Below are 19,250 nucleotides of genomic sequence, written 5' to 3'. Positions count from 1 at the left end.
TTTTTTTTTTTTTTTTTTTTTGGATATAGATGTGTTTTGAATCAGGTCATGAGTATTATCGATCATGATTTTTACTAACTATGTTGGTTATTAACGTTTGTAAGAAATCGAGATCTTTGTGACTTTATTGTACATATAGTGATGATGTTTGCGAGTTTTTATGTTTGTTAACACCTGTAATCGAGCTTGTTCGTAATTTAGTACTAGTATATCTACTACTTTTCAACAAAATTCATTGTTCATTGTTTGAAATCAAAAAGATAAGGAAGATTAATTGGAAATTGTGTACAAGTTCTTTCGTGTTGTATTAATTTAAGCATGTGTCTAATTCAATGAGGTGTCTGATTAATTAGTCAGACATTCTCAAAAAAATGAGTAAATGTATAAAATGCTTAGTTGCCATTTTAGACTATTTTAAAGACCATTTGTTAATTTTAAATAACTAGTCTCTTTCCAACTGATTTGTCTTATGAAATTTATGACAAAAATGAAGTAATTTTCCATAAAAATAAAAGTACAAAATGAATTCGATTTCGAGTTCGTAATGGACTTGCTACCGTATACAGTTTTCAAATACACGAGATGCTCCGATGCGAAATGTAATAGACTAATAGGGATACACGCAAACCAGCTTGTACAAGTAATTTGGTAGAGGGTTGGAACACTACAATATTGCAAATTTAATATGCGACTGTTATATGGTACAAAATGACTAATAAGAGAACAATAAGAGCATCTCCAACCATAAGGAAGAGAATACGCGAATAGTTGAGGAAGAGGAGTTGAGCAGCAAAATAGAGCTCCAATGATGAGGATAGAAACTCACAGAGTTGAGGAAGAAAACGCTGCGCTCATTTCGTGAGGAGTAAAACTTTTAAGGACGAATGCTTATGTTACTCAGACTCTCCGAGGAGATATTCTACGATAAGACTCATTAACGGATCAACAAATCACATTTCCTTCACCATCTACCGTCTTTACAATCATTTTCTATCATCGCGACAACCACCACCACACTTTACTCGACCCTCATATAGATCACTCTGAACCAAATCAACCACGACCATCTTTGTTTTATCTTTACCAAGCACCCCCTAGAGTATCATCTAAATTGGGATCCACCGATAATATCATAGAATAACCCGAGTAAAGTTTAGAAGCAATTAAAAAACAAAACAATAGACAAATAATTAAGGTACTACAAAATAAAATAGGTAACAAATGAAACCAACATGGAAAAGTATATCCATGTTTTTTCTTTGGGTTTTTCTAACGTGTGCCCTTAACATTAATAACCCATATATGGTAAGTTTAACAACAAATTCATATAAGATACTCAAGTATATTCTCATTTTTACCATATTTAATGAGAATATCTTGTTAAACTTACCATATATGGGTTATTAATGTGTGCCCTTAGGGCACACGTTAGAAAAACCCTTATTCTTATTATATACGTAATTCACAAATCTTGACATATTTATGTTGATCTTAATATTTCTCACCATATATGATACTCTGACAGAAAAAAATTTGTATTTTATTGACCGTATTTTTTTTATAAAATTGAAACTTAAAAGATTTAAATAGAAGCATTAAATAATGTTTGTTGAAGTAAAGAAGAAACTCCAACAATTAATGTAGACATAATATCCCAAATAGTTAAATCTTATGTAACACGGTTTTTCCACGGTTTTACATTATTGAAATGAATCCATAAACATTAAACATTGGAACGCACGCACCCAAATACTAAATGGACCCATTTTACGCAAATATTCATATTAAATTTGTGATAGTCAATAATACAAAATACAATGTGCATATTTAGTAGAATACCATAAAATGGGAAATTCGAGTAATTACCTTTCAAAATTCATTCTTACCACAAATATAGATTCGATCACTTAAATAGGTCAAATCTTAGTAATACATTTTTGCTAAATAATTCCAATTTCAGGTAGATACATGAAATCAAAACGTACTTTAAATATTTATGAGCATTCATTCATATCTTATGTTTCCTTTATATATTCTTTAATGTTATAAAATAAATATATAAATATGCATGAATTTTGTATATATATTAATTAACCTTTGATATTAGTAAAATCAAAGGAAATTAAAATTTCGATTTAAAAAAATGCCGAAAAATATCCAAAAAACCATTCACAATTACATATCAAAGATCAAAAAACAAGCTCCACACCTTCAAATATCACATAGTTCACTTTCACATACTACTAGCAAATTACTATCAGGTTGTAAGCATCCTAAGAGCCTTTCTTATGATTTCGAGCACAAAGAAAATCAACAACAAAAAAACGATGAGGCAGCGACGTTGGAGGACATTGATAGGTTCTTAATTGAGAATTTCAAGTCATTGTATGGCCATGAACTCGGCCGTGAGGAGGAGAATGACGAGAAAAAGGGGAAAGCGGAAAAGGAAGGATATACTCGAAATGGGTCTGAATCGAGTGGTGTACTTTATGACTCTCCGAGATTTTTCACTCCGCCTGTCGACCTTAATAATGGGTCCTACCGGTTTTTGGCATCCCAAGCCTCGTCAGGGTCGTTGCTGGAGGAGACGAGGCTAAGTGGGTCAGTAGGGACCTCTACCTCAGACGAGGTAAGGTCCGTACTTTCACCTTCCTTGGTGGATACTATGGTGCAAGGCCGCGATCAAGTCAAGAATGACAAGCCAGCAATCCCAGAAGGGATTGATGACTGTATCGCGGTCTTGACAGTGTCACCAAGCCCGTACGAGGATTTTAGGAGGTCTATGTTAGGGGTGCTAGAGGCAAGGATCCATCATAACCAAAGGGTAGATTGGGACTTTATGCAAGAATTATTATTTTGTTACCTTAGGTTGAATGAGAAGAAACAGTATCGTTTTATCCTTAGTGCATTTGTCGATTTGGTCGTCGTTTTACGACAAAATTCGAGTAATGGAAAAACAGAAGGGTCACAAAGCTCCGACGGAGATAAAGGTGATGTTAAAGGGAAGAAACGAGGCGGTTATTGAGCGCTTTATTAGCGAATGCATCACCACCGTGAGTCCGTGACGGAACTAGAGGGATCACAAGAGGTGGTTGCAAAACAAAAACAAGAAATTAAAATTTGTTGCAATTTAGTTTTTAAAACTGCATTTTTAAATCCTGTTTTGATACATAATGTACACTACTTTGTTTTTTATTTGAGTTTTCATAACTCATGTGTACTGTTATGCATATTTTGCCATAACTTATGAACTGTGAATTTTTTTTTAATAAATTTTCTGAGTTTCATAACTTATAAATCTATAAATCGTCAACACATTAGTTTGAGCAAAAATTTACCTACGTTCTACAAAAAAAATTAGGAACTTAATTTTAATTTTCGTTATCCATAAATAATGGGTGCGTATTTGGGGTGCTGTGTTTTCACATCTCGGTCCGCCCTTGCATGGGCAGGTGGTATACTGGTATGTATTACTCCATATCCCATTGATTTCCTTGTAACTAATGTAATATGAACACTAGTCTTTTTGTTTGAAAGAGAAACTTTACTGATTTGGAAAAGGAGCATTGACCATTGATGGGGCATATTCTACACCCGCTGACCGAGTCAACATATTGAGCAAGGTCAAAGCCAAAAGACAGCAAGTCAACGTATTAGACAGCCTAACCGACTTAGCCTGTCGGCCTGTCACTTGGGTCTCGGCTAGGCAACTAGCCCGCCGGAAGACACATCCGCGTACTCATATCTAAGACCCATCGGCATGGAGTCAACAAGGCCAGCCGGTCTACCATGGGTCCCTCGGCCGAGGGTAGAACAGTCTTTCCACCTGCTCTGCCACTTGGCCACTACGTGACAAAAGGTGAAAGCCTATAAATACTCCACTTCTCTCATTGAGAAAAGGATCCGAAAATAATTGAATAACCCATAAACTCACTATTAATTTGGTATAAACTCTCTTATCTCTCTACAATATACTTTGTCAAGTAACACACAACTTAATCCCTTTAAGTTTACTGACTTGAGCGTCGGAGTGAGTACGCTCGGTACCAAGCCGAGCCCTCAGTTTGTTCATTGTTTCAGGAGAGGCCGAAAGGAAGAGTCAAGCAAAGTCATCATTCAACAAAGCTTACGTGGTCATAACACTGCTCCGAAATCACACCCGGAACAACCATAATCAAACAAAATGTTATGCTTGCTAATTCAGGAAAAAAAAATCAATCTACCTAAATAGGAAAATAAGGGTAAGAAGATTATACATCTGATGTATTACTATCAGTTGCATAGTTTCTGAACATTATAATAAAAAAATTTGAGTTTTGTTTTAAAAATTATGAGTTTTATTATAAAGTTTTTGAGTTCATTTACTTAAACATTAAGCTCAAAAATTTGAGTTGTGACGGAAAAAATTAAAATCTAAATTATAAACTTTAATAAACTTAAAAAAAATACACATGCTAAAAAACAAATAAAGTTTGAGGTAGTACATCCAATGTATGTTTTTTTTTCGGAAAACATGCTTTGATCTTTTCAGGTATGGGATCTTCTGTACTTTTTCTTTTCTTTTTTTGGACAGATTTTGAAGGATCACACCCCGTGTTACTCAGACACGCCGACACGTGTCGGTCAGCGTGTCGGACACGGCTATTTGGGGTGAATTTTCTTGTTTTGTGGTCTAAATTGAAGGGTCGTGTCGTGTCGGACACCGACACGTGTCTGACACGCGACACGGCAGTTAAGTGAAGTGTCGGAGTAACATAGATCACACCACAGCGAGATACTACCAAGTATTGATAGGAGATATACGACAAATATTGACAATTGTACACAGGGTATAGACATCAAATGAAAATGAACCTAAATGAAGTTATTAAGATGGTAGTTTTGCTCAAGAATGTCTTGGCTTTTGTTAAATGAAAAGGTTTTTTTTTTGTAATTTTAACGGGGGGCACAAGTGTTGCACCAAAAATTTAAAGGCGGAGATAAAAAGCGATATAATGAGAGTAATTAAATTTCCGAAAGACCATTGAATTTTAATATTATTCAATATCTCAGCTACAAATATAATATACATGGGTTGGGTGACTGACTATACATCATAAATACGGCAGAGTATTCCGCATTCATTTAACTTCAAGAATGGGGGCTAGGCTGAATAATTAGCATACTCCACCGGGATCGAGAACATCCTCGAGCAAAACAGACCATAGTAGTTGTACAATTCGAGCTGTAGATGAGATGAGCCAACTTACCCCCTTGACCTCTTCATCAGAAGCTGCCAATGACATTGCATTTTTCCACCAAAATGAGACGAGGTAGCAAAGTCGCCGTCTAGAAGCGGTTTTATGTTAGAATTCACCAGAGCTATTCATCTTATTCCCAAACTGACAATAAAGGTTCCGACCAGTGGCCATGATGGCCAATCTTCAAACACGCAATTAGTTTACACTTCCAACCTCCATGTTCTCTTTAGAAAAACCTATAAAAAAATATTGATTTTAGAGAAATAAATAAAACGGGCAAGTCAATGCACGGGAATAAACAGGTATGCATAATGCCTTCACGGCATTCCTTAGCTCGGGAAATCATTAAGGCGTCATTGCTCCATTCCCCTCCGTCTCTTGTCATCCTCCTGTGCTAGAAGGATATTGGATCCCCCCAATTCTCGCTCCCGTCAATTTCCCAACAACCCAGCATAGAATCCAAACAAGATTCCCATCCCTTTCTCTCCCCTTCCCTCCAAATTTCGTCATCCAAACAAGGGGTTAATCTTGGTCATTGTTTAATCAAACACTAATTATTCATATGTCAAACCAACGTTTGGGTCCAAATGCAGGAGGCAACTAATTATTCAGCAGGTAACGCGGAGGGCTATAACTACCTGATTCAGAGAAGATGGACTTACATTATGGCTCAGATGTCCCACCAATTGATGTACAATATTCCTCATACAAAGAATGATACTTCTCAGGGATATAGTGCTTAAATCTGACACAAACAAAAGATAATCAGTCCCAACAATATTTATTCAGAAATTTAAAAGTGGAAAACAGTCGGCAAACGCTAAGATGTCCCACCTAAGACTCCCCCCATCCCATTTATAAAGTCCCGATTTTGACGCTATAAGGCAAACGCTAACGATTTTGACCATTTTTTCTCATAATATATATAAGAAATTCTAAAAGTTGATAGCATGAAAATACTTTGTTTTGAAATAACAAATCTGACATCTTATAGTACTCCGTATATATCTAATAATATCTTGAGAAAACAATGCTAATTTGACAACCATTGACCACGAAAGTCAAATGGGGACAATAAATTTGGGATGGAGCCATGGAGGTAGGATACTGTTAGTCTGTTTAGCAGACTTGCAGCTGTCAAACTATATAACCCCAATTTCAACCATGAAATTAAAAAAAAAAACGTCCTAGGCACTACGTTTTAGTTCTTGTCTTGAAAGATGGTTTTATGAACTGTATTCATTAAGCTTTTGATTTCCACAGAGGACACAAATACAAAGATTTCATGAGGCAATGCACCAACATTGTAACATACTCCCTCCATTCAACAATTATCACCCCCTTTCTCTAATAAATGGGAGGAGTATTATATTGAAGTGGGGTGATAAAAGTTGAATGGAGGGAGTATTCCGTATATGATAGCACAAAGCACAAAAGGGCTACTATGTTCAATTTTTTAAATCAATCAACCTTTCACATGCTATGGTATGTAAATGCCTTTGGTAAGATGACAGTGATGCTACCAAAAAGAAACTATTACCTTGATAGAAGAGAGCGCCTATCTTGCCCAGAAAAAAGTTTCACGATTGATTGCAAAACAGGACTAATAGTCATAGCTCGTGATTTCAGTGCCTTCAGATAGCCAAGAAATTCTTTATATTCTGACTTGTCAAGTATTTCCTGAACCTGCAAGTATATATCAATAGTGTTCATACAAAAAGGGAACAGACAGACTATGTAAAGATACTGGACTACTGTCTACTGGCAGTTGAACCCTGAGATCAGCTACTCCATTTGTTGTCTTACATAGAAAATATATACTTTAGATATGTAGGAGAAATTAACAGCATGAAAATTTATATACATCCTGAAACCGAGGCAACATCATCCATTTCATTTTGTCATTCAGAAAAAAAGTAGAAGAATCAACTTATTTTCAGTACTTTACAGTGGACAATCAACTCAAAAGGTAAGTAAAACTTTCCAAGGTGCAAAGATTTTATTTCTGTCTGATAAACAAATATGATCAATCAACCTATTTCTGTTTGATTATTTAGAACCAAAGCTCCCAACAGAAATACAGAATGAGAAGTAGATATATACGCATAATCACACAGGAAGCAAACCTGAATTAGAAAATTCTGTCCTTTAGCTTTGTCATTTAGAGTAGAAGCAGAATGGCTATCCAAGTTTGCCTGGTTGGTTGCCCTTTCTCGAGAGGTCATATTACCACCAATCTCTAAGGAACCTTCCTTTTTTATATCCAAATTATCTTGATATTTTTCTGTTAAAATAGATTTGCCTCTAGAGCATTTTGATAGAGTTTCTTTGATTACTGATGTTTTCTCACAGGTACTCCTTTTGTGCTCGGTAAAATCAGGCTCTATCTTAGGAATTTTCTGTCTCTTAGACAAGCTACTTACAAACATTGCATCTGACCTTCGGAAAGGTGAAGCATCGTCAGCCAAGTCAACTAAATCAGACATCTCATTTCTACAAGTAGTTCCTGTAGAGAGTAGCTTTTGCTTCCCAAATAAGTAACTTGGTAGTTTAGCTGATGTAGCCTGCGTTTGCTTTTGAAAAGTAAGAGAGGATCTATTGGCAGGAAGAAATTCTTGTAACAGGCTTACATCGTCTAACTTTTCGACCTTAATACCAACTGTTGATGACACAATACAACAGTCTTCATCCAAACCCTGCTATAACATATCAAAAAATGAAATTAAATGTAGTTAGTGGAATAGAGTTGCATAATCAGGAGTCTCCTCAATGGATGTAACATGCCCTAACCGATTAGCTGATTACCCTTGTGTTACACAAATGGCTGACCCCGTGACCCGTAATGAAAACTGCTTCAAGTACTGCAATTAGTCATTGTTACTTCACACTTCACAGTGAAAAGAAACACAACTAGTTCAATGAACAATTTTCATTCCTCAGTGGTTTAAGTTAACTTAAGATCATTTACATAAACTTACCAAGGAATTAACTTTCTTCCCTGAGCAGCATCCATTGAGAGGCTGGGTGACTTTTTCTCCACAAGCCTTTACTACTGAAAAAAAAAAAGAAAAAAAGAAAAAAAAAATTAGATGTCAGCCTTCAACTTTTCAAGCCTAAAGTGCAGGAACTTCCAACAATACACCAAAGGCTTTTCTACCACATATAGGTACTTAATTAGTCTCTTTCCATGGTAGAATCTTAGAAATAGAAAACTAAAAACGGTTTTAAGACAATTTGTCTATCATTGTACACAGATACAAAATGGCATAGGTTTGATATATTCTGAAGCAACAACTTCCTATACAGAAAATGGCTAGAAAGTGCAAATTGGTCACAGAAGTCCTACAAATAAAAGAAAACCGAATCCAAAACTGAGGGTTTAATGAGGATCCCCCCCTAGAGTTACGATTATCGCCATGAAACTTAACACTGCTCTTATTTCTAAAAACTTAAAATGGACTCTCAGTACAGGTCTGGGTTACTTCCTGAGTCATGCTAAACCCAATTAAAACACTCGATAATATGCCCAACTTATTCATTAGCCTCTTTACTTGTAAATGCTTTAAAAGATCTAAATGCTCAAAAAATAATGAGTAGGATTGGTTAAATTCAAGAAAAGATTTAGTATGACAAGGGCTTATCTACATTGTTAGAAAACAGGAGAACATGCAACAAAGTTACATCTCCCGGCACAACCTAGCTAAGTGGTAACTCGAGAAACAGAAGCAGCCTAATAATATTTTAGAACATCATTACCCAAGGACACACCAGAGCTTGTTTAAAAAGTGTCTGACAGGAAACTTGGTAATGTACATGTATCACTGGCAAAATTATGTACTAATCCATAACCACAAAAATTCTCACCATTAGATACAGTCTCTAGTGGCTCAACCTTTACTAGTGGTTCAACCTTGATCAGACGCGGAACTTCAACGCGAAAAAAGCGAGTCAAGGAATATACAACATCTCCAAACTTGGAATAGCACTGCATGGACAAACTAAGCATTTAGACACTCCAGCTTGACCAAATCAAAACAACTAAACAATAGAGGATTATGAAGATAGCCCAAGCACACCTTGATATGAGGCTGTATCCATCGTGATACCTGTGCTTGGCGGTGTGAAGTTGCAAACCTGTTGGCAGCTCAATATTAGAGATGATCAAGTTTGAAACTTCAGGAGCAATCGTAAGTATATAATGAGATTTTAAAACAAAGGCAGCACTCCCAGGGACCTTGACCACCCTGTATATATTAATCTTTTATACTTTTCGATTCAAAAATGAAATAAAACTTAAAAGAGCCATAGAATGAACCGCTAGGATTTAGACATCATCTCCAAATTTTGAAGAGCTTGGCTTTCATTTTAAAGGAAATAAAGCATAAAGATAAATTTCACAATGGCATCAATGTACGAGAAATGTTTAAATCTTTTTAAAGTTTAAGCTACCTAGTTAATTACAAATTCACAAGGGAATGAATTTTACATCAATTTTGTGTTACAGTTGTGTTTAGCAAGGAATTCGCATAAGTAATACTACCATGTATTGGACAATTGTAAGTGTAAATTGAACTTAATCTATCTAATGAAAAATAAATATTACTATTGCTCATCCCCATTCCCATAACTACCAGTTGATCAGTAAAACAAACAGAAAAGCACATTTATTTATAACAAACAAAACATGGTAGCAAATGACACCAAAAAGAAAGATAATAATACAACAATTAAACACATGCCATTTCATAGGAAGAGTAATAATGCAACAATGTGCATTTCGCTTTAATATTTTCATTGTTTCATGATAGCCACAAGTAGGAAAATTCGTAAAAGAAATATATGGAGAGCTTTACAGAGAACCTTTCATCACAAAGTATTATTGCTCCATAATCATGGCGATGCCGAATGACACGTCCAACAGCCTGATTTACCGCACGAGATGCTTGCTGATCATACCATTCCTCTCCTGTCAAAGGCTATGGAGTATAATTCAAGATTTCCAGTTAACAAGAATACTGACATTCTACAGTTACAACCTTAGATATAGATATCCAAATACCTTATGACTTAAGGTTTTGTTCCGTGCACTTTCATCCAAAAATTCACGTTTAAGACGAACCTACAAAAATTATATACACGCATTTTGCTCAAAAAAATTAAAATATAAATCACACTAGTAATGGAAAGTGACTCCATAACATTTACTGCAGCCCAAAAGAAGTAAGACTCTTCCACGTATGCTGAATTCTAAAAGTAACTGCAACTCTTCAACAAACTAGCTTGCAAACAATAACTCTCACCAAACTCATGTTTTCACTCAAGCAAGATGCGGCAGCAAGGGAGAAAGAAACAACACTTCTTTCAATCAATATAAGCCGTTATCTAAAGAACAGATTAATGTTGAAATCCTTTCCTCTCCAGAATCCGACAGATTTCCTAGTTTAAAAGATAAATCAACTGAGAGAGATGGAATAAATGTTGTGCATCCGCCATCACAAAAGATTTAATGTTTAAGCTTGGGAAGCCGACATTTCCAGTCATTATGACCCTGTAAATTTTATCAATATCATATGATGTACCAGGGTCCCTGCATGATATCTTACATCAACTATATAGTATATAGTTGATGAAATTTAACGTAAGTACGTAACCACCGTGGTGAGCAGGCCAGAACAGAGCAACTAAAAGCAAAAATGATAAACCTTGGGACAATACACACAAGCCCTTATATATCTTGTACTATATTCTCAATAAGGATGAAGGCAATGAACCTTGGGATCTGTCCTCGTGGCAAATGGTAATCCAGTAATAATCACAGCCCTCCCATATTGATCGGCAAAGTCCAACCCTTCACTGACCTAGGGAAAAAAATGACAAGTTAATAATATGGCTGTCAATGAGGTAATGCTGGAATTAAAATAAGTCAGACATAAAAAGGTTTATGGTGCAGAATGACAGTTGACATGGGAGTCACAAAAATTGGGTACCTTGCCACGACAAACCGCAAAAAAGACTGCTCCAGAAGTAGAGGGATCCTTTAACTTGGAGTTAAAGTCCTGAAATTGCATCTTAGCATCAGGCTCCCAAATTAAGATGACATTAGAAAGTAAGACACGTCGAAAAGCAGTTGGAGTAACCTCAATTGAAGAGGAAAATAATGCAGATTGTCTAGGTTCTATAACAGGCTGCTTAAATTTGCAAATCCTTGCCCATATTGTAAGTTGACTGGAAGCACTTCTGTTCGACTAGAAGACAATGATGTATACCACAAGAAACCATCATTAAATCAAATAAAGAAATAAAAGAGAAGGATACAGTTATCCTTTTCTTATTACTACATAAACAAATCTTCTTTATGAACAACATAAAGTCTTCGGTAATTACGTTGTCCTTCCAGCAACTAATGCATTGTTCCATGACATAGTATGATGCAAAGAAGACAAGAAGCCCGTCAGGCACAATCCGAGCAAAATTGACTGTAACAAAACATAATGAAAACCAAATGAATAAGTGGAAAATCAAGAAAGCGGTGATGTGATAAGCTGAAAGCATATCATATTTCACTCGGGCTTCATCACACACTCAGGATATTTTCGAAATAGAAAAATAAGATACTATTAAATCAGTTTAAGGAGCAAAAAGATGACAAGTAGCTCTAGCAATGAGTAGTACGAAGTGCGAACGATATTTTCATTGGAACATCGGATTTCCAAATGCCTGTCATAATTAAGCTCAAAGTAGATGCAGTCGCTCTAGTGAGAAATATCACAGAAATTTACCGATTAAAAACACCCCTGAAGAAGCCTTCCAAGCTTTATGATCAACCCGTCAAATGACGGAATAATATTAAACATTTCCCCATTTAGCCATTTATCACCTTTTATTTTTAAAACGGAGATCCTGAGAAGCCCAAAGTTCAAGAAACTCAAGAAATTTCCACCCAACTTCGCATAATTGAACATGTCCCCATTTACCACCTTTTATTTTTGAATTTTCCAAACAGCATGTGTGTTATTAACACAAGGGCAAGAAAGTGTACACCACCCATATATATTGTCTCCATATGACTTTGTTGATCAATGGGTGTCAACTTTGACCATTAATTTCTCGAAATATACGTAGAAACACAAGCTAAAATTAATCAATATTGATGGATAAAAACAGTTTTTTTGCAAATTATTATCTTTAGAAAGTGTAGTTTTTGGATATTATGTGAAAATATTGGTCCACCAAGTCAACCACATTTGATCGCTAAAGTCGAATACGAACAATATAAATGCGATGAGGTTAGCAATACACAACTATGTCTTCAAAAAGAATAAAAGCGGTGAAGCTGAACTTTTGCATACCTATGGCATTACCCAGCTCCTGTTTGTATTCTAAAACGTCACGATTTCGGTAAGACGAGTTGAAAGAATAACCAGAAGGTCCTTCTGATACAACACCTGTCCAAATTTGATTTGACGATATAACATGAGGGTTCTCTAATCGTATTGGAAATTCCCTGTTGCGCAGAAAATAATTATTCAGTGAGGGTACTTTAATCAACAGTAATTGAAGAAGCTAAAGCCCCCCACTTACAGCTTCAATTCGTATGCAAAAGAATCTAATGGAGACAAAGTTCCTGATGTCAGAATGACAGAACCGACTCCCCTTTTAGAGAAATCTTCCAAGCAAATTCCTGGATTAAAACACCACCAACTGAGCATCCTAGCCTTAGACACATTACCTGACAAAGTAAAATAAGTGAGATTTTGTCCAAGAAAGTTAATCAATCATTATAAAACACGTGGGAACAGGTAAAACACAATGATGAGAAGTATTATGAATTGTGGTTCAGCCGAAGCCACGTAATAATATGCACAAAGTGAAGGACACATAGTTCCAAAACAAAAAGGAAACATTTAAGTAAAGATAGCGCAATTAGCAAGGAGCTAGTCTCAGATATACACATCTCTTAGCACTGAAATTGCAGAAATATCATCCATGTCCTATACTCCTATGGCCCAAATGGCTGAGTGGAAATAATTAAATTAAACTGAAACCTTACAAAATCTACTAATTAGATAACTAGTTTTTTTTTTCCTAATTTTCTGTTTCCTACAACCCAAGTTGGGAAATGGCATGGCAGATTGACAACCAAATACATTGCTCGGATAAATCTCTGAAATGTGGTTTTGGATTTGAAAAAAATGACATAATGATGTACTAAAAAGTTGCATAAGCAACAATTGAACACAACAAAGGCAAAGCAAGTGAGGGTCAGACATATGTAGCTTTACTGCCTTACTCCTATGTGGAAAACACGGTGATGACTCCCAAAAAAATTGCCGCCAAGGATTGCATCTTCCTTACAACATAAGAAGCAGAGTCTAACGAAAAGGTGACATAACAAAATATGTTTGCTTCTTTCAAAGCTTAGCATATATAATATGATACTAAAGCTTTATGTAATCCTTAAGCTTCAAAATTATAAGATCCACGCGGTCCTACCGGTAAAATCATAAAAATCACTTGCCGCGCTTTCTTGAACATGCACCTGAAATTATTGAAAAACGTTTTTTGAGTAAAATAGTCAGTCATCTTATTCTACAAGAACAAATCCGCACCTGCACTCCCCTAAATATGGAAGAAAAATAAAAACTAGAAAATAATGGCAAGGGTAGCCATACTTACACGATAGTACTTTGCATGAGAAGTACCTCCATCTCTGAAGATCAAATTTAGAATCTCTCCAAGAGTTTCCAATCGACTGTTTGACTCTTTCCCCCCAGTTCCATTTGTATCTACGATGAAGGCATGATCGCAAAAAAAATTAAGGATAACATGAGAGCAACAGTCTACAGATTGAAGCTTCACACTTCACAAAAGTGTAAGCACAAGTTCACCCAGAATCATATGCATACAAGAAACAGGAAGCACTTTGCATATACAATTGCCAAAAAAAAGATACATGTATATACTGTAATCATGAACTTTACAGATCATTCTTGACTTACCTTCTTCAAGAAGCAGAACAGCTTGCTCAATTATTCCAGTGAGCTTGGTTGCATTTTCGCTCGTGACATTTAATTCCCCGAGTAACTCATAAATATAAGGACCAGGTCTAGTAAAACCAAATTCCCGAGACACAATTGGCACTTCTGCAATCCTCTTTTCAAGCTTCAATAAAAGAGCTGCAAAAAAGACAGGGTGACGTGTAGGTTTCAGAATTAAAAGAATAGACGTTTCAACATAAAATGAAACCGAGAATAGTCAGTGTCTTCACATGAATAACAAATCATAGCAAGTCCTCAGTATATCAAACCTCGTCCCCTCAGAATCCAATACCTCTAAGAATTGCAAAGTTGTCAGGACTACAGCTTGGATCAGCTGACTTGTCTATGTCTCTTCTTTTGACAGAAAGGTCAATGCACTTCTTTGCTTCAGAAATACAAGCAGATAATAACGCAGCAGGTAGGTCAAAAGAAGCTGCATCAGCACAAATTCCTTCCTGCATGCAAGTAAAAATAAATATAGGCTCGTCTCACAAAGGAAGGAAGCAGATTAGAAAATGACTTAAATAGAAAAAACGTAGAACTTAGACAGAATGGTCTAAGCAATAAAAACAACACATAATCCAAAATGAAATATATCCTCTTCTCGCCTAGTCCATTTCAGAGTCCTGAGATGAATTGATCAAGCACGTTGAATGTTTGTATATTGTGTTTCCCTGTTACATGTATTTTTTTATAGGCATGTACTTGCACGAATCACCATGTATTCCAACTTTCTCCAACACCTCAAGGTCAATGAATCCAACTACCAAATGTCAGATTGAGCAATCAAGTATGGTCCAGATTTTAATTGCAAAACTGTGAAACCAACAAAAGTGATGCATCCTAGTTCGAAAAATTGAAAGATGTACGATTAGAATTACATATTACATAGCTTAAAGAGTAATTGTTGCAGCATGGCTTGAGTATCGCAAAAAGGCAAGCAATGTCCTTCAGCTTTTAAATATAGGGAGAAATAATCAAATTAATGGAACACAAAAAAGACTGCATAGAATTACGATAATTGATCGTGACACTTAGATGGAAACCTTGCACAAAACCACCAGACGGAAGTTCAGAAAATGTGTGAAAAATTTTCATTATTTTCATATACAATATGCACAATAACTTTTAGTAATGGGTGATACCTCAATCACAACTCACAAGTCAGTAACCATATTAAATAACACATAAATATTCCATTACTCACCAAATTATGAGCTTCATCAAATATCAGGATGCTACTATTCCACTCTATGCCAATCCTATCTTTAAAGGAACGATCGATTAGATAGTTGTAGGGTGCAAATAATATGTCAACGCCTTTAAGGAGCTCACGCGACATATAGTATGGACACCTGCACAAAAAAATGGTTCTCAAAACAGAAGTCATAAATATTAACAAATCTCATAAATAATATTGTGGTAATAACAAGGCAGACAAGCTTAAGGAAGGAAAGGAGGGAGGGAGAGACATCTACGAGTTCAAGAAATATAAATTCAGAGTAAGAAAACACCTACGGTCCACAGCTTCTCCCAATGTTGACCAAATCCTCTATGTCCACGGGTTCATCCCCAATATAAGGATTGCTTTTAAGGAAGTCTGTCAAACAAAAAAGATGAAAAACAAAGTTTCAGAAATGGATTCTACCGAAAAAGAATATTAGAAGGCAAGAATACTTATTGACGACCATAAAGCATCATAAAACCAGTCAAACATGTGTGGCTGCGTACAAACCTTTTTTTTTTAAACAAGCATGGTGTTTTAAAATTTAACATTCAAGTTCAATTCTAAGGTGTAAATTTTTTGAAAAAAAAAGGGGTCAACACTGTTCTGACGATTGGGAATTTAAGTAAAGAATAAATACGCATCAAGAAAACTACAAGGTAGTAAACTATTTTCAAGCAACACCAGCAGTCACGGCTAGTTGCATCATCACACTTACAAAACCAGAGAAAACAAGGGAACTAATAATCCTACGTGAAAACAAGGGAACATCCACTATATACTAGGAGAATAAGTCTAGTAAAAAATTTCCCACCAAAGTGTACTTATGGTTATTATTTTATTTAAATTCTAACCCGTAGAAATACCTCAAACCCGTAAAACTCTAAAGGAGTTCAGTAATGAAGATAACAAGCAAAAGAGACCATATCCCAGACGTTTTAATATGTTTAACAAGGAATATGGTAAGGGAAAAGTATTAACATCTCTAGCTTGTAAGAAAAAAAATAACTTGTAAAATCAAGGACAATATAGCAGTTTAGTTCGCCACAGGCAGTAGGGAAAATTTTAGCTAGCTAATCAAAACTCAATTTTGCTCAAACAAAATTAAACACTGGATAGCGGAACTTGCTAAAATGAATTTAGCTACAGTCTCTTCAGGTTTCTCAAACAAATACTTTTTCTCTCAGGCTAATTCAGCATCGTAGGGAAAGAGACAAAAGAATTCTTGCATTTATTTTTAAAATAATTATCTTCATAGTTCAGTCCAAACAAAAACAATGCAAAGAACATAAAGAAGATGAACAAATGCAGCAATTTCAAATTAACCTGCTGTTATCTTATAATGTCCACAAGCTCGTTTGTTGCTGCGTTTCCTATGATACTGGCAAGAATTGCTCTGTGCCCTCCCACGTAGTAACTTCACTTTTTCATGAATGCATAGCTGCTCGCGAGAACCTAAAACCATCATTTTAGGCCTGCACATTGATGAAGGTGTAGAAATCAAAATAACAGCTTCAACAATCTATATGTGTCCAAAAAAAAAAAGGAACTTGTCATCCGTTTACAAGAACTAATTAAGGAAGTGAAGAAAGCCAGCAATCAAACCAAGACATCAAACGAATGAAAGACAACAACATTAGTGCCTCAAGGGCTACCGCCTAAAGCGAGGTAAGGAGGGGTTTGATGTACGCAACCTTACCCATGTGTTAACAACACAAAGAGATTGTTTCCAAATGACCCATCATAAAAATTATGTCGATAGTTGCATTGCATGACTGCAATTCACAACAAAAAGAACAACAGCTAGCATGGTCAGCATTTTGCTCTGTTCCGCAATAATCGAGCCTTTGAAAATAGGGTATCATTTGTTCCATTGGAGATGGAAAATGAAAGACAGCATCAGCTGTAAGTAAATAAATTAAAAAATGAGATGGAAAAGCAGCTTAAGAGATGTGACTTCTAGGAAAAAAATAGTAATCCGTAACAGACAGCACTCACAGCAGCATGCTTCTTGCCTTGTATCGTAATATAAGGAGAAATGTCGCGGGAATTGAGCTCATAATTAGGAAATACGAGAATGACATTTATACATAAGGAACCAAAGACAACTGCTTTCCCAAAAGTTGTAAATCTCAATATTGAGTAGACTTTAGCATAACTAACTGACCTGTAGTTGGTTTTTTTCAATTCGTGAATCACCTGGCGAAGCTGGCTATGGGTCCGTGAAGTATAAACAATTTTCGGCAGCAATGAGCCAGTTTGGGATTGTGACGCTCGCACCTCCGACTCATTTTTTATCGCAGATTTACCAGTGGAGAAAGGACCCAAACTCGCCCTGTAAGCCAAAGTAGCACACAGAAGACACAAAGTTTTCCCGGTTCCAGTCGGACTTTCCAACAGTGCGTTGCATTTCTGTGATTCAAACACATGAATCATAATTTAAAATCTTTCAACACATACAACACCGACCACCACAGAAAAAACAGCCAATTCATCACTCTTCAATTTAATAAAATCAAAACTTCAGCAATCACGACAGGTGACAACTCTAAATATTTCATCATAAGCATCCGCAAAGGTGGGGAAATGCCTCCCCATATGTCCTCTCTCTCCTCAAATAGGGAGCCTCATTATTGCACACACTTCCCCTTAATTAGAGGCTCCACCATTTATAGAGGAGGTCCCCAAAAAAATAAGAAGGATAAAAAGTGTTCTTTTGGGGAGGTTCCCATATATTTGGGTGTGTGTTGGGGAACCCCATTGTTGTATAGATGTAGATATGAATTGGGGAGGGTAAATGTAAAAGTTAGTGGAAAATGAGGTGGACGAATAAGAAAATGAAAGAGAAAATATGGGGAGCCTCACCTTTGCGGATGGAGACATCCAAACTTACAAAACCCGCGTATCAAATCAAATGTAGTATAACACAGCAATGGAAAATTAAACGGCATTCTCTTTGATTCAAATACTTTCTATACCCTAATACGATTAAAAGGCTACGAAAAAAGTGAACTCTCAATAACTTTGTGAAAAACCGTCTCTCCCAAATATTTGCGTTAATATTTACCCAATCATCTACATCATTTTTTTGATACTAGATCATACTCCGTACTCCGTATTAAAATCAATTCACTTTGCAATTAACTTTTACATCAACCTATAAACGTTAATCATCAAAAAACAAAATCATAAGGAATACGGGTAACAATTTCAACTAATATTTTTACAGTAAATTACTAAAAGAGTAAAGAAGATTACTCCTTGTAGTTACTATAGGTAATAAAAGTAAAACCGCCAGAAAAGTAGACTCTCAGTAACTTAGTGAGAAATCGTCAGCATTTTTACCAATGAACGGTAATTATCAGGATTGAATCATCAAAAACACAATCAAACTGAATCCCACTAACAATTTCAATCAATAATTGCACAGTAAAAAGGTAAAGAGTAAAAAAGATTACTCCTTGGAGTGCTTGAATAACTTTATCCATGTATTCGATCTGAGAATCGTAAGCTTCGTAAGGAAAATCGACACTGACGCCATTGATATTGTAAATCGGCATGAATAATGTAATTCAATTTCAATTTGAATTATCAATTTTCGGAGATAGGAAAATGGTCGCCGATAATTAGAGAACTCATAAACCCTAGAAAATGGGGATTTTTGGGTGAGAGTTCATTATAATTTCCCGCCAAGTTTGTTGTGGGTCTTGTTTAGACTTTAGGACGCTTCTTTACGGTCCATTCGAT

At 35.8% G+C, this 19,250-nt stretch overlaps 2 protein-coding genes across 8 annotated transcripts; one reads left to right on the top strand and one right to left on the bottom strand.

Annotated features, from left to right (window-relative positions):
* The first annotated feature begins 2,143 nt into the window (after nucleotides 1-2,143).
* Nucleotides 2,144-3,025, top strand: LOC141612828 (transcription repressor OFP14). The gene has a single exon (XM_074431577.1). It carries the CDS (start codon nucleotides 2,144-2,146, stop codon nucleotides 3,023-3,025), a length of 882 nt encoding a protein of 293 aa, XP_074287678.1.
* Nucleotides 3,026-4,983: 1,958 nt separating this feature from the next.
* Nucleotides 4,984-19,218, bottom strand: LOC141610900 (regulator of telomere elongation helicase 1 homolog). 7 transcript variants are annotated; one of them, XM_074429199.1, is made up of 24 exons: nucleotides 18,962-19,218; nucleotides 17,671-17,915; nucleotides 16,830-16,978; nucleotides 15,797-15,878; nucleotides 15,486-15,633; nucleotides 14,571-14,733; nucleotides 14,240-14,416; nucleotides 13,917-14,026; nucleotides 13,734-13,779; nucleotides 12,822-12,969; nucleotides 12,590-12,744; nucleotides 11,625-11,716; nucleotides 11,378-11,485; nucleotides 11,228-11,296; nucleotides 11,012-11,098; nucleotides 10,300-10,359; nucleotides 10,101-10,216; nucleotides 9,317-9,374; nucleotides 9,105-9,225; nucleotides 8,219-8,292; nucleotides 7,367-7,936; nucleotides 6,781-6,926; nucleotides 5,903-5,985; nucleotides 4,984-5,476 (listed from the first exon to the last, which is right to left on the bottom strand). In XM_074429199.1, exons 1-23 carry the CDS (start codon nucleotides 19,061-19,063, stop codon nucleotides 5,904-5,906), a joined length of 3,108 nt encoding a protein of 1,035 aa, XP_074285300.1. In that variant the 5' UTR covers nucleotides 19,064-19,218; the 3' UTR covers nucleotides 4,984-5,476; nucleotide 5,903. The 7 variants fall into 7 exon arrangements, with proteins under 7 accessions (XP_074285300.1, XP_074285299.1, XP_074285301.1 ...); XM_074429198.1 differs by having other exon boundaries at nucleotides 7,367-7,939; nucleotides 18,962-19,158; XM_074429200.1 differs by having other exon boundaries at nucleotides 7,367-7,939; nucleotides 8,219-8,289; nucleotides 18,962-19,158.
* Nucleotides 19,219-19,250: the final 32 nt, after the last annotated feature.

The sequence above is a fragment of the Silene latifolia genome, chromosome 11 (genome assembly GCF_048544455.1).
Source record: "Silene latifolia isolate original U9 population chromosome 11, ASM4854445v1, whole genome shotgun sequence".
NCBI lineage: Eukaryota > Viridiplantae > Streptophyta > Magnoliopsida > Caryophyllales > Caryophyllaceae > Silene > Silene latifolia.
Note: the sequence above shows the minus strand (reverse complement) of the source record. Positions and strands in the feature narration are given on the sequence as shown.